Below are 16,553 nucleotides of genomic sequence, written 5' to 3'. Positions count from 1 at the left end.
CTTTCTAATTTTGTTGTTCAGGTAATTATAATAAGAAAAACAAAATACACATATTTTAGAATGAATCATGTTTTAATATTGACTTTAATTCTTTGATAGATTTTTTAATTATCAAATAAATAATTAAAAAATTATATTAGTTTTGAATATTTCTACGTTAAAATTACAATAATATTGGTTTTTATAATTAACAATATTACAAAATGTTATATCAATAAGAAAATTATAATTTTATTGATATATTTAATGAAGTAAAGTCTTAATTTCGTTTTTAAAACACTTGAACCATAATTTAATAGTTAATATTAATAATTTATTCTATTGAAAAAGGAAAATCAAAACTATAAGTTGTTATAATGTATAACAATTTATAAATAGCTATTATTATCGCACAAAATATTACAAAAAAGTTATACTGTTCAATTAAAAAAGATAATTACAATATTTTTCTTTAAAAAATATGAAAATAAATTTATATTAAAAAATTAAATAAATATAATTCTTTTATTAAAATTTTGACTTTAAACCACTTATTCTCGTGAATCGGCCTGTTCTTGGAGCGCCACACACGTCAGCCAGCCGCTAGCAGGTGAGTTCAGATTTAAGAACAACTTCCAATGTGTCAAACTAATATTTATTTATTTTAGAAGAACAAACAAAATAGCACTAACAAACAAACAATTATACTTAAAAAAAAAAATTCTTTTATAATATTTCCTCGCGTTTATCTATATTTAATCTTTATGAAAAATATTTTTTTTAATATTTGTCATTTTACAAAATCAATACATAAATAATATTATTCATCTATTTTATTCTTGAGATTTATTAGTCTTGAAAATATTAATTTGTCCAGTATAAAAAAAAACAAATTAATTTACTCATATTTATTGATCAAATTAATTAATTAAAATAAATTAACTCATGTTCATTTATAGATAACTTAACTTTGAAAAAATAAAAAATAAAAAAACAGTAATAAATTTACCACTAAACAGGGACTGAGAGAGTAGTTTTTAATAGGAAAAATTGTATATAATAGCAAATTAATAAGTCAAATTAAATGATATAACCATACTTTAGTTTAATTGTACCCTGTAGCAAACTGTTTGTCACTCACCACTCTCCCTCAAACTCTCGCTCGCCACTTCCCTCTCTCGCTCCATCTCTCGCTCGCTCCATCTCACTTTCATACAAACACAAATGTATAAAATGTGTTTCTGTTTGTATAAAGCAAGAAAAAATTGTATATACATATATATTTTCGTTCCCCTCTCTCAGATCTCACTCGTCACTCTCTCATATCTCGCTCGCCACCCTCGTCTCTATCACTCATACAAACAGAAACGAAATATATAAAATTGTGTTTCTGTTTGTATAAATCGAAAGAAAATTGTATATACACTTGCAAATACATATATTTTCGTCCTATACACTTATGATTATACAGTACAAATATTTCTCTTCCTCTCTTCTCGTTTTATACATACACAAATTATACAATTGATTTGTATACAACTGCTTTCTTTTGTATATGTATAGCTAATTATACAATTGGTTTCTTTGTATATGTATATCTAACTATACATATTTATATTTGCTATAGAACACAATTATGCAACTTTTGCTATAGCATATAAATATAAATTTTACACTTATTATACGTGAAAGTTACTCTTTTTAATATTAGTTATTTAAGCGAAATCACATAGGATTGGAAGTGTCAATTCTGCTACCGGATTACTTTGGAGCACCATATTCTGAATAACATAACAAGTAGTCCTGGTTTACTTTTTAAAATACTAAATTATTATGATATCAAAATTAATTTATTATAATTTGATATTTTAAAGTTCTGTTTTAATATTTTGTGATACGGTAAATTAGTGATAATAGTTTGATCAACTTTAACTTACATATATTCGTATAATTAAAATTATGATTTTTGGCTTTCAACAAATATTTCAATTATATCATATTAATATCTTGGACATATAAAAAAAATTAAAATAAAGTAAAAGCAATTTCTCTTTGTTAACTAATGACCCAAAACAAATATTCGAATACATCTAAATAATTAGTTATTACTATTTTAAATATTTGCTAATATATATGTAGTCGCAACAAATTTTTGTAAGCGCTGAAAATTAACTACAAGCAAAATAAATGAAAGAAACTGTTATTTTATTAATGGATCTTGTGAATACAATTATGTTGTTCTCTTAATTCTTCTCTCTTAATCTTCTCCAAGATTCGAGAGCCTTCAGTAGCGTATTTTTCAAACATAGGGAGATGTAGACCTTCTTGAGATGTATTTGATCTCCGAAAACGTCCGAAAGCACTTCGTCGTTTCAAGTCGATCTCCAAGAAGAACTCCGTTGATCGCTCTTTCGAAGAGTTATGTAGTTGATGTTGTAGCTTTCTCCAATTGTAGAATGTTTGTTAAGAGTTCTCTTGATTCTCTCTCCTAAGCTTCTCCAAGATTCGAGGGCCTTCAGTAGTGTAGTTCTCGAATTGTTGGATGATGTAGACCTCCTTGAGATGTTGTCGATCTCCGAGAACGTTAGAAAGCACTTCGTCGTTTCAAGTCGATCTTCAGAAAGAACTCCGTTGATCACTCCTTCAAAGAGTTATGCAGTTGATGTTGTGGCTTTTTCCAATTGCAGAATGCTTGCTGAAGAGTTTTCTTTGATTCCTCCTGAATGTCATGTCCATCCCCTATTTATAGTAATAAGAGGTGGACGAGGTTGCTTATGATTGACCAAAGGATGCCATTTTGACACTTGGCAGATTGTGATTGGTTCTTGCATTTGACTAGGACTATCACCTCATTTGGACACGTTGTGTCACCTTATTGGTCTTGGATGCCTAGTCATTGTGACACGTGACATGAGTTTGGACTTCAAGGTGAAATGGACCTTGAATTTTAATTTAATAATATGAACTTATTTATTTGTAAATCCATATTAATCATTCAGCCTAAATGAACATGAATTTAATTTAAATTTTATATGAATTTGATCCAGTATAATTTATGTATCTACAATACATATGCATGTACGTACGTGAATGTGTGTGCGTAAGTAAATTTTACAAATAATTATATACATTGTACATTATTCAACATTTTGATAAAGAAAAATTATAAATGTTAAATATTATTTTAAATATCAAACTTGTTTAAAAATTCATATATCAAATACCATGAGATCTAAATTATGATATTTAAAATTTTAAATTTCTACCCTATGATCCCCACCGGTAAAGTCTACTATCTCCCATCTAGTTTGCTTAAGAGTAAATCAAGCAAAGATAAAGTAATAGCTAAGCAATAGTGATTACACTGATGAGTGATAATAATCTATTTATTAGGTCAAACAAGTTGTTTAAACCAAATGAACTAGGATCGATGGACCTCGTGGCTCACGAGATCTGTCTCTTATCATTCAATTCATATTTAAATATTTAATTTTTTTTAAAAAAATAAGGAAAATATATCCTCAATTTTATTATTTAAAATTGATCTATCCCGTATTAATAAAATGGTGTGTAAATATGTCCTTATTGTCTAACAACTAATACATATATATCCTTTTTCTTAACAAACTTATTTTTACTAAATTAAAAAAAATAAATAGAATAGTATAATGAAGGACAAAGTTACCTAATAAACAAAACTTAAAAATATTTTGGCCCATCTGGAAAAAAATCCTAATATTAATTTTTATATTTAAAAACATCACGTGACCTAAAAAATCACCTTAACCATCTTTTTACCCCTTTAGATCCTATCCAATTCAGAGAAAAACGATCCCTCTTTTATTCAATCATCATTTTGTAGTGGTGATAAAAAAAAATTATCGAATTAGCTAGCATCCTATGTCTAAATAATTGGAATGCAGGCTAAGTATAAGAGCGGTTGAATTTTATTTTATTTAGGTTAAATTTTGATCAGATTATAAGAATATCCCTCTAAATTATAAAATTAAAGGATATATTTTATATCTGTCTCAAAATACTTTATATGATGTGTGAAGCTAGTCTTGCCAAAGTCAAATTTAACTTTTTGCTTGAAGTTTCATATGGCTTACACAAATGAACGATTCAAGAGAATTGTTTACATTAGTTATAGCCAATTTCTATTTTTCAAAAAAGAAGGCTTCTTATATAATTTTATAAGTGATAAAAAGGGAAGAGGAAAATTTACGAAATATTACTAGTTTTAGATATCAGTTACTTAAATATACATAAATTTATAATATTACGTATCTTATCAGATTTTAATGTTTCTAGATATGTTCAGATTCATATATTTTGGATATATGGGTCAAAATTAGATGTAATTTATTCTAGATACATTGTATTCAAGTGGATTCACATATATCTGAGATACATAACAAATCTCGCTCGCCTCCCGTATATTTGGTATCTCTAATACATGTGAGTCAAACTATATCTACTGTGTATCTAGTCTGATTCTTATTTATCTGGATACACACAAAACTCGCTTGCCTCCCTCCCCAATCTTGCTCGTCTCTCTCCCTATTTTTATGTATTTGATAGCAAAAATGCACGCATCTAAGTGCATTTTACTCAATATATGATATGAAACTCTTAATTAGTGATAAAATACGTAATATTGTGAAAGTATAGATAATGATAGTATATATAATAGTCAAGTATGTCCAGTTATATAGTTTTTCCTTTGAAAAATTCAATAAAAATGATTGCATGGATGTATATGTAATATGTCAATATTATATAAATAGTTATGTAATGTATCAATATTATAAAAAATAGTATTATTCATGCACTACATACTATAATAATTCATCTTCCTTTTTTCTCCTTTTTTTCGATTTAAAAGTAATAAATTTTTTGATGACTTATGTGTTTCGATAGACACAAACACCTAGTACATGATTAATTCACGTGAAAGTTATTGTTGGTTTAAATAAGCAATACTAAAGTTATTATTACACGAACAAATTGATTCAATTAAAAGAAAATATGACTATCTTATGTGAGGTGGGGTAGGTAAAGACTAAAGTAAAGGACTTTGATGGACTTGGACCTAGGATTGTAATAGTTGGGATAAAATTGAAGTGTTGAGCGTGTGAACACCATAAAGTTAAAGACTTGAGTTAACTAAAGTTTAACAAAATATTTATATTTTATTTACGAATAATATATAAATAATTATAAAATTTATATATCTAATTTATTGGTTCGATTTAGTTATTTTTGCGATTGTTTTTTAATAAAATCAAAATCAAATCAACTAGTATCTATTTTCAATATTTTAAAACCAAATCTACCAAGTTCTTAAATCAGGGATTGTGATTCAATTTTATGTTTTAACCATAGCCATGAACAACCCTAGTTGACAACCACCTATATAAGGTATTTTTTCCGCATATTATACACCCCATATAATATATTAGTTAGGAAAAGAATGAAACTTCAGTATCTTTTATTTAAAATATAAATGAACATATTATTGATTAGCTTACAATATTCTTTTAGAAACAAAAACAAAATCTTGTTTTGTTTTACATTTTTTATAACTCTTTGAAATTAAAAAAAAAATACTTCATGCACTATTTGATTTTCCAAGAAGCTAAAGAACTTGTTTGTCCAGACTACAATTTTTGGACCAAGACACATAAAATTGTCCACAAGGCAAATGATTGAGTTTTTGCCTAAAACCCAATGCAATTAAAATTAGAACATCAATCAAAACCTAAACCTAGGTCTACTACTTATATTCTTGGTCTTTTGTTTGATTTTTTATCTCAGAATTTTCCTTCATTTGATGGATAATAGACATTTTAAGAAAATTTCCCCTCATTGACCCTTTCAAACCTATTACTATTATGACAAAACAAAAACATTTTGATTTTGATTTGATGGTTTAGATTGGATTAATTTCATTTATTCAAGGCACCTAGACAAGACTCTTGCAAGGTCTACGCTATATTCAAAATTATACTAAAGTTGTCGATCAAATTCCAACTTACATATATTCTACAATCTTTACACTATGTCCTTTTGATATGACTAGACCCTTTAACACGTTCAAATCAAACTAGGTTACAATATTCCTTTCGTTTCAATTTAAGTATTTTAGTTTGATTGAACACGATAACACGTAATTTAAAAAATAACAAAGAGATTCTATAATCTTACAATTCTTTATTACTTTAAAATGTGTGTGTAATGTAATGAAATGTTCTTTGAATCTTGTAATTTTAAACTTACATGTAGAATGTTTGCATTGTCAACTTATTAAGTATAGGAAAAAAATTAAATTTTAAATGGATAAAAAAGAATAATACAATTAAATTGAAACAGAGGAAGTACTCGTTTAGGCTTAGGTTGTAAGAAGTAGTATTATGTCTTCTAATTAATGACCAATTAGGTTTCTTTTGGGTCTTTATCAATACCGTGATCAATTGGAAGAGAAGAAAAAATAATTTTAAGATGACTATTTCAAAGTGTTTGTTTAAAGCAACTATGTCAATATTTAATCCTTACTTATTTGCACTTAATTAAAATGTCAATTTAATCTATTTGCTTTTTATATATGAATCTTAATATGTTATTTTATATCTTAATCATGTGCATTTGTGTTTTTTTTTTATGTCATTCAACCCCTTGGTAAGCCTAAATAGATTTGTGTAACAAAGTTGTAATATCATTAAGTTTTTTATTTAAGAATTTATGCAAAGATATAATATGATTCACTAATTACATCCATTTACGCCTTCCATCATTTTCTATCATTATCAACTATTGTCTAATCATTACAATAGACGAATATCAATTATCATCACCTATAACGATTATGTTGAGTTACAATTAATATTGTTCATCACTACAATTAGTCATTAACACACTAGTCTATCATTTTTTTTAATCATTATCACCACCATTACCACACAATAGCTACATCAATCATCATCATTTGTTACGACTATATATCGTCAATCACCAACGTTATTAATCTTCACAATATAATCTAGCACAATTATCTAACTATACAACCATCAACCAACTATTAGATGTCATCACCACAACCCAATACTCACAAGATGATGCTAGTCATCACCACCATCAATCGTCATATAATTTTAAAGATTTTTTTTATATATATTTAGATTCAGATGATCTAAATCTTACGAACATCTTAAATGAGTATTCAATTCAACTATTTTAATCTTAATAATTATAGTAATAGTTTGTAAATTTAATTAGAAAATGGAAAGGAAAGACCTAAGGATAAAAAAGTGTAACATAGGGGTAAGATGTTTTTTAATGTATAATTTTAACAAGCCAATAAAGGTAGTATCAAAAGGACAAGATATTAATCAGTGGTTTGGCATTGTCAAATGCCCATAAAAAACCCTACTTTGCTGAGAAGATATAAAGTTTGTGGTCTACCAAACCTCTAATAGAAAATACCATTAATTATTTTCCTCTATAAAAAAAATCTTCAAACTTATTCAATTTCAAGAAGAAGAAGAAAAATTACTAGCAAGTGATCATCATGGGGAGAGGTAAAATAGAGATAAAGAGAATAGAAAACACAAACAACAGGCAAGTAACTTATTCAAAAAGAAGAAATGGTATAATCAAGAAAGCTAAAGAAATTACTGTTCTTTGTGAAGCTAAGGTTTCACTTATAATCTTTGCTAGTTCTGGCAAGATGCATGAATATTGTAGCCCTTCTACTACGTAAGTCAATTTTTATTTTTTAACCTAATTTTTTTTTAATGATTTTATTAGTTTGTTGAATTTTTTATTTTTTTTAAATAATATTAAAGGATAAGTGATATGTTGGATGGTTATCAAAAAGCTTCTGGGAGGAGACTATGGGATGCTAAGCATGAGGTATAATGTTTATTTTTTTATTTTTTTGTTGCTAAAATTATGTTAAATGAGTTGAAAAATGAAATATAGGAGTAGATCTACAAATAGGATGTTTATGTAGCTTTGTAGATCCCTATTTTTACTGAATATTATGAATGCTTCTTTAAGGAACAGAAATTCTGTATGAAATGTTACATCTATCAATAGATCTGGAAAAAAAATAACACAAAATCATATGATCTGTCTTTTTCTTTTTTTTTTTTTCTTTTTTCATGCAATTTCTTTGTACTGTTAATTTTTTTTGATAAATATTTAGTAAAAAAGAACAAATTTTGATTGGAGAATTTGTTCTAACTGTTTTTCGGAAACTACCACTCGATCTCGACTAGTTAGGAATAAGATCTGTGTATCTAAAAATAACTAATCATTGAGTAATTTATTCTCAACCAAACGAGTTGTGATAATTAATTTGCATATAACAATTTACTCTTGTGCTTTTTTTTTTTTTGAATAAATGGAAATGCTTAATAATACAGAATTTGAGTAATGAAATTGATAGAATCAAGAAAGAGAATGACAGTATGCAGGTTAAGCTCAGGTAATTAATTTCACTATTTTTAATTAATTAATAATTCTCCTTTTATATTATTTTATTGATGTACAAGATTATATATGTGTACAGGCACCTCAAAGGAGAAGATATCAATCAACTTACCCATAAAGAGCTTATAATTATGGAAGAAGCCTTACAAAATGGACTTTCTAGTATCAGTGCCAAGCAGGTTAACTAATTAATTAATTTTCCCTAATTTTTATCATATCTTAATTAATTATACTTTGATTTTTGATATCCTTTTTTTGTTTTCATATTTACTTTTGGACAGTCTGAAATCTTGAGGATGGTCAGGAAAAATGTAAGTGCGCAAATAATAAGTATTCTGTGTCAAATCCGTTAAAAATAATATATTTTTGAACAATTCAATACGAATGCGACATCGAAAATGAGAAATTTGTGGTATAAATTACTAATATCTATTCATTTATTTGTGGGAAATAATTCAGGATCAAATTCTGGAGGAGGAAAATAAGCAACTTCAATATGCTTTGGTAAGTCATAATTATTTCATAACTTAAATTAATTTGCCACAATTACAAACATGAGAAACTATCAACAATAATATTATCACTATAATATATAATTCTTGTGCATGCATTCTCTCTTTTTTAATTTTAATTAATTGTGAGAACTCTTTTTCACCATATGCCAATATATATATATATATCATATGTTATGTACATGCATGTGAAGAATACAAGGTTTTCAATTTTCACACTGCTTATATAGTAAAAACAATTATACAATGTTTTATATGTTACTTGAGAAAAAAGTTAAATCACCCCACCAGTCTATTACCGAATTTTTAACTACACACAAATACTTCATGAAAGTTCTATTATCCCTAAACCTTTAGAAGTGGATTATATATAAACCCCTTAAGTACTAAGTTGTGTATAGTTAAAAATCCGAATATTTTATGTATGTTACTCCCTTTGTCTCATATTAGTTGTCAAGTCAACTCTAAAAGTACTTGCTCCAATTTACTTTTTATCTGAATAGACATACATTATCAGAAAAGTGTGAATTGTATGGAGATTTTCTCGGGGATTAGTATGAAAATTTACAGGAAAACAAGTTTCATGCAACGAAAATCCCCATATAATTCACAGTTTTCTTCTAGTAATAGTGACAAATTAAAAAATAGATGTTTGGTTAACTATTTTGTCTCTTCAAATTGTATATTTTTGGATTCCTAAAGCACCAAAAGGAGATGGGAGCCATTGGTGGAAGTGGAAATATGAGAGGAATTCATGAAGAAGTGTATCATCAAAGAGAAAGGGATTATGAGTACCAAATGCCATTTGGCCTACGAGTTCAGCCAATGCAGCCAAATCTACATGAAAGAATGTAAAATTATATTAACTCCCACTTTAAATTAAGATCTCTAATAATTTTAATTTGGGTTTCTACTATAGCTAGAAACACTAATTAATCAATTCTAGTTATATGTAATGAGTATTAGCTAAGACTTTGTTTCATGTTGAAATTATTACCTAATAGTTGGACTGACTTAATTTTATGGGCTCTTCCCATGGTTTTAATTAAGTACTGAAATGTAGTGACATATTTATATGAATTGTTCTACTTACCTAGCTACTACATTTTTCAATTTTATTTTGGTCTAGATGGATTCTGAAAACTAGTAGTGAATCTACTTGTTTATATATCTAGGGTTTGTACTACAATATTAAACTAGTTATTCTAGCGTCATGAACTTATATAAATCTTTTCGTCTATTTTTATTTGTTCATGGTCCATGTTTAACTTGACATACCTATTAAAAATATGTATATGAATGGAGGCTTAATTTTACTATATCACCCCTATTAATTTTGAGTCATCGATATATTAAAAAATGAATAGTATAGTAATTAATAGCAAAGAAAATGGACATAAAATGATAAATCATCTTTTAATTTTTTAAACTAGACAAGTAAAATTAAATAACTAATTTTGTTATATGATACAAGTAAAGATGAGGGGAGGGAGTAAGGTTGTAGTCTATATGCCAATCACAAAATGTTTTGATATGCCAATTACGAAATGTTTATAGTCAGTAAGGCTTTTCTTGATTGAGCTTTGGAATTGTGATATTTCGAATTTTTTTTTAATCAAAGTAAGTTATTATTCAAATTTATTTATTAAAATAATATATTTTTTTAAAATTTTTATAAAAATAGTATAAATGGCAGTAATGTTTTAGATATTATTTTATTAAAAAATATCAATGGCGAAAAGACAAAGGGACGACAGATAACCAATTATAAAATGTTATTATCAAATACGTTTTATTAATTGATTATTCACACACACTTTTTTAGGTTAACACGTTACCAATAGTAACGACTCTTTAAAATTCAATCGTGCACACTTTATAAGGGTAAAAAGTTACCGACTGTATTGACAATTTTCACTCCATTGGTTACTGACCACAATATAATTCACCTTATTGTTAAATTATCTCTTGTATTTACCAAGAACTTATTCCTCTTCTAAGACTTCCTTTCTTATTAGCTTTTTAATTTTTATCTAGTCAAAATTAAAAATTAACGATTAACATGACCAAGCTTTATATTTTTCACACCAGCCTTAGCTTGCCTTTGAAAATTTTTAGGTCTAAATGACTTCAAGTAAATATGTGTTTATTCTTTTTCCGTTACTTTCTGCAATTTACAGATAAAAATAGTAAGTTATCCTAGTGTTATTATTCAGTTCTTTATTTTTGCTACTAATTACTCTATTTGTAAACCTAGTTGGTTTTGAGACTTAAAACTTTTCTTGTGTTATTAAAGAGTCATTACTGTTAGCAATGTTTTTGCCTTAAAATGTATTAGTGAGTGATGAATTAATAAAACATATTTGAAAATAACGTTGTATGTTTGTTTATTCTGTCAGATATTTATCTTTTTACCATAAATTTTTTTTAATAAATAATATCTAAAACGTTACCGTCAAATACGTTTGTTATAGTTCTGTGAAATTTCAAAAAAAAAAATGTATTATTGTGGTAAATGATTTAAATAATGACTTACTTCGATAAAAAATTCTGATTCCTTCCGTTCACTTTGGCTCGTCACATTTTGATTTAACACACCTAAAAGATAATTACTGATAAAAGTATTTTACCAAACTACTCATTATGTCCCTGATTATTTGTCTATTTTTCTTTTTTTACTTGTCCAATTTGATAAATCAAGAATGGATCAATTTTTTTTACCTATTATATTTTTGATTAATTACTGTGAAAAAAGGTGAAATTTCTTGAAATTCTAAAATTTTTAATTCATCAACTTCATAATTAATAGGGATAAATGATAAACTCACTATGTCAATTATTGTTTTCTTAATAGGTGTGTCAATTCAAAAATAAACAAATATTTAGGGATAGAGAGAATATTTGCTATTAGATGTTGACTTAAAAATTGAATTTGGAAAATAAATATTTAATGTTGAGACTTTTGAGTAAAACATGAGAATTTTTTTTCTTGATATGTCAAAAGTGACAAGTAAAAATAAAATCTATTTTAAGAATAATTGACAAGTAAAAGTGAACGGAAGGGGTGGGGAGTATTTAATCAAATTTTCTAACAACCATTAAAAAATTACTTCCTCTGTTTCTATTTATATGTGAGGATTTCAGATTTCGCGTCCTTTAAGAAATTATTGTTTCTGTTCACTTCTACTTGTTATTTATTCCTAAAATAGATTTTCATTTTTATTTGTCACTTTTGACATGTCAAGAAAAGAAACTGCTATATTTTTCTATGTTTTACCCTGAACGTTAAACAATCTTTCTCCACATTATTTTTCAAGATTCAGTAGAGTACTAAACATCATTTAATCGGGATAGTTTGGTAGCAAAATAATTATATCAATAATTATTTTCTTAAGAGAAAAAGGGTAACAACTTTACTCCATTTAGAGCTAATATATCTATCGTTTCTAAAAGTTACTCATATGTATTCCTATTATTATATAAATAACTCTCATATACTCTTTTTTTCCTTAATTGAAGTTAAAAAATATAATTTTGAAATATTAGTTTTATTTAAAAAAAATCAATGTTGGGGTGTATTTAATCCTTTTCAAATGATTTCTTTTTACTTTTTAATTCAATAATTAATTTAAATTTATTATTTTGATGATCAAATTTATTCTTTTCACTTATTTTCTTATAAAATTTATCATAAATGTCCTAAAAAAAATTACATATATAAAAATAAATTATAATATAGCTAAAATAAAATCTCATGTTTTACACCAAAAAATGAAAGAAAAAAAATAAAATAAGAATAACAAACTCAAATAAGAATAATCAGAAGCCAAAAAACAATGCATGTGCGAAAAAACATCAAATACGTGATTTTTTTGAAATATTGAAAAACAAAAAAATAATTTATAGTTAATTTTATCACTTTTATAACGCTAGGGGTATATATGAACCATTTTTATAACGGTAAGGCATATATGTGAGTCAATTTTGTAACGGTAGGGGTATGTGTCATTTATGTAACAGTAATATATCAACTCTAAATTGCAAAGTTGAGTGTTATATTAGACCCTTTTTCGTTCTAATAAATGTATCAAATCAAACAATGACAAATAAAAATGAACGGAGAGAGTATGTAAGGGTACCATTATATTGTATTTTTATATAGTGTTTTATTGAAGTCAAGTTTTCAATAAACATAATACATAAATATGCCCTTTAACTTGGCCTCAAATCACATATATATGCCCTCCAACTCTGGATCTGCACAACTAGACACTTAAACTTGTATAAAATTGAACATATAAACACACATGTCCTATATGACATCCTACATAACATTTTTTGTCCTACATGGTGTCCTACTCGCGTGTCTCCTTGTTAAATTTTATACAAGTTAAAGTGCATACTTGTGCACACCCAAAGTTTGAGGGTGTAAATGTAAAATGAGGTCAAGTTAAAAGACACATTTATGTATTATACATTTTCAATAAGTGAACATAAATTAATTTATTTTGATTAATTAGATTGACAAATGAACATTAATTAATCATTTAATTTTCATATGTCAGTCAAACTTATACTTTCAAGATTAATAACTCTTAAGGGTAAAGTAGAAAAAATAATACTCCCTCCGTCCCATTTTATGTGGTAACGTTTGACCTGGCACGGAGTTTAAGAAATAATGAAGACTTTGAAATGTTTATCAAATTGCCCTTCAAAAAAATAATTCATTTTTCTCTCTCCTCATAAATGTATTAGAAAATTAAGTGGGACCAATAAGGGTAAAAGAAAAATTTTATACGTTTAAAAACTTACCATATAAGGAAATGTGACATTATTTTTGGGATTGACCAAAAAGGAAATGGTGTCACATAAAATGATACGGAGGGAGTATTATTTACGTATTAATTTTGTGAAAAGACAAATACTTTATTAAGAAACATTTATTTGTAGCAAAAACGGCGTATAAATAAAAACGTTGAAAGTATTATCCAATCACCCAAATTAAACTTTTTGGTCTAGTTTAGGATTTAGAAATTGAAGACTGGCCCTGTAGTTATATAATTTTTTTTGAAATGACTACTATTAAGTTAGTAGTTTAAAACAAATAAATCCATATATAAAATAGCATACTGAGGGAGATATTGAATAAAAAAAATAGGAAATAACTAATGATAATTCATTTTGTTTTATAAATATTTCTTCCTTGTTTGAAGTTTGTATTTTACTTTATTTTATGTTTTTTCTCCTCACTGCTTGTGCTCATTGAAACAAATTTATGCACTCCAAGAGTTTGTCAACTTGAAAATAATTCTAATTATATATTTTATATGATGAATTTGGAAAATATTATTTTGTCAATTAATTATTTTGAACATTTAATTATATTTATTTATTCAAAAAGTAAATATTTGCCTGTTGACTTAATTCATGAGGAAATGATTTTTTTTCCCAAGTAATTAAGATTTTGATTGATCTAAGAATTGTATAAACTTTTACATGGTCAAATAATGAAGAATGCAGGAAGAAAAAATTAATTAATTTCAAAATAGGGTCTAAGCAAAGTGGGATTAAATAGGGATCAGATAAGCAAAACAATATTAAATTCAAATAGGATAGATAGTCAAAAATTCGTTTTCATTTTGTTATAGATTTTAAAGTTAAAAATTTAATCGTTAGAATTGTGATTTTTGAAATTTAAAATTATATTTCAATATGTATCTTATTTAATTATTGATTTAAAATAACTTTTATGAGTGATAAACCTTAAAAATCCAAAAGTAATTTAATTAAGTTTTTGAAAACTTAAATATTTAAAAAAATTTATTTTAATTGATTTTATGACCATATAAAAATTTATACATAGATAATTTTTTAAAATTTAATGCATAATTTATAATTAGATGTTAATTTAATCTATCCCGCCGCATTATCTTTCCATTTTAAAGCTTGTAAATCCAATAATGACAAATGAGTCATTTGATTGGAAACTAGTTATTTCACGATTAATTATATTGATGTTAGTTATCTCATCACTATACTATAAATGGTGAGACAAATTATCCCAAACATGCCAACCAAACAAGCTAAGATATTAGATTTTATTTCAGGACTATTTTTTTAGTTCCAAAACTATTTATAATTGTCCCTTACGCCAAACAATCCTTCAAGCTAAGAATAGATTCCATTATTAAACTCTAGAAAATAGTACAAGCAACTATTAATTACTTAAGGGTATATTTTATATGTAAAAAAGTATTTTTCAATTTCTCTTTTATGTTTGAATAAATTATATATATATATATGTGTGAGAAATTAAAGAAACACAAGTTATATAAGTTTCGTTTTAAATTTATTCACATTTCTCACCTACCCAATCCCCATGCTTTGATCATTCCACCCGGGCTACTCTCTAGCTCCGCTCTTTATTTCATATTATTTCGCTAAATAAAATATAAATAATTTTGAGAATAATATCTTTATTTTAATAAAATATTATAAATAAATAAAAATCTACTTTTTAAATTTATTTTTAATGAAAAATAGTTTCATTATACCAAACACACCTTTAAATCAAAACCTTTTCTGGCTACCGGTCAAAACTAAAACAAAAAAAAAAAACAAAAAAGTGGCAAAGATATTACTGTCCCTAAATATGCCATGTGTCATTGAATCACCCATATGCTAAAACAAGTACAAACAGAAAAATCATTGTACTAAAAAAACTCCATATGTCGTTTTATACAATTTTTTCTTTCATCAATATCGGATATTCATATAATATATCTAAATATAATTTTACAATTTCTTTCATTTTGTATTCAATATAAATATAATATGTCTAAATATAAGTTTATGTGTTTTTTATCTTTATTTGATATAAATATAATATCTAAATACAAATTTATATGTTTCTTTCATTTTTAGTCGATATCCACATTATAATATATCTAAATACGAATTTGCATGTATGTTCATTGACCTTGTTAAATGTTAATAGTAGCACTTTTAATATGTAGTTTTTATATTTAAAAACTTCATAATTTAAAATTTGTAACTAAAAATAAAAAAATATTAAATAATTATTATCTCGATACATTTATTACTTAATTTTACAGAAAGTCAAAATTCAAAGCAACTTATTACTATAATTTAATTTCATATTTGTCGTTCCAGAAAGATATCAATAATATTTATTGGAGAAAAATATAATATTATCAAATTATATTATGAACAGAATTATCGCGTTTAATTTATTTTTAATTTCAAATTAAAAAAATCATTGAAATAAAGTTTTACTTGTTATTGTTAGCGGTGCATGAATGTATTACTAATTGTCTTTGTCTTTTGATATTTTTAAAAATATTTTAGACTATAAAAGTATATTAGAATGTATAATTTTATAGGATTAGTAGTTTTTAATTATCTGAATTTTTATATTGAAAAACATAAAACTAATAAAGTTGACTTTGTGTTTCAGAAAATAATCCAATATTATTAATTATTAATAAATAATAATACTTGGATAAATATAATATAAAAACTAAAAAAAAAAAGGTGAAGAAAAGC

The 16,553-nt window shown here is 25.6% G+C and overlaps 1 protein-coding gene across 1 annotated transcript; it reads left to right on the top strand.

Moving 5' to 3' along the window:
• Positions 1-7,462: 7,462 nt before the first annotated feature.
• Positions 7,463-10,081, top strand: LOC107022705 (floral homeotic protein PMADS 2). The gene is made up of 7 exons (XM_015223300.2): positions 7,463-7,737; positions 7,827-7,893; positions 8,409-8,470; positions 8,555-8,654; positions 8,757-8,786; positions 8,935-8,979; positions 9,690-10,081. The coding sequence occupies exons 1-7, from the start codon at positions 7,550-7,552 to the stop codon at positions 9,840-9,842; spliced, it is 645 nt and encodes a 214-aa protein (XP_015078786.1). The 5' UTR covers positions 7,463-7,549; the 3' UTR covers positions 9,843-10,081.
• The last annotated feature ends 6,472 nt before the right edge of the window (positions 10,082-16,553 follow it).

The sequence above is a fragment of the Solanum pennellii genome, chromosome 6 (assembly GCF_001406875.1).
Source record: "Solanum pennellii chromosome 6, SPENNV200".
Lineage (NCBI taxonomy): Eukaryota > Viridiplantae > Streptophyta > Magnoliopsida > Solanales > Solanaceae > Solanum > Solanum pennellii.
Note: the sequence above shows the minus strand (reverse complement) of the source record. Positions and strands in the feature narration are given on the sequence as shown.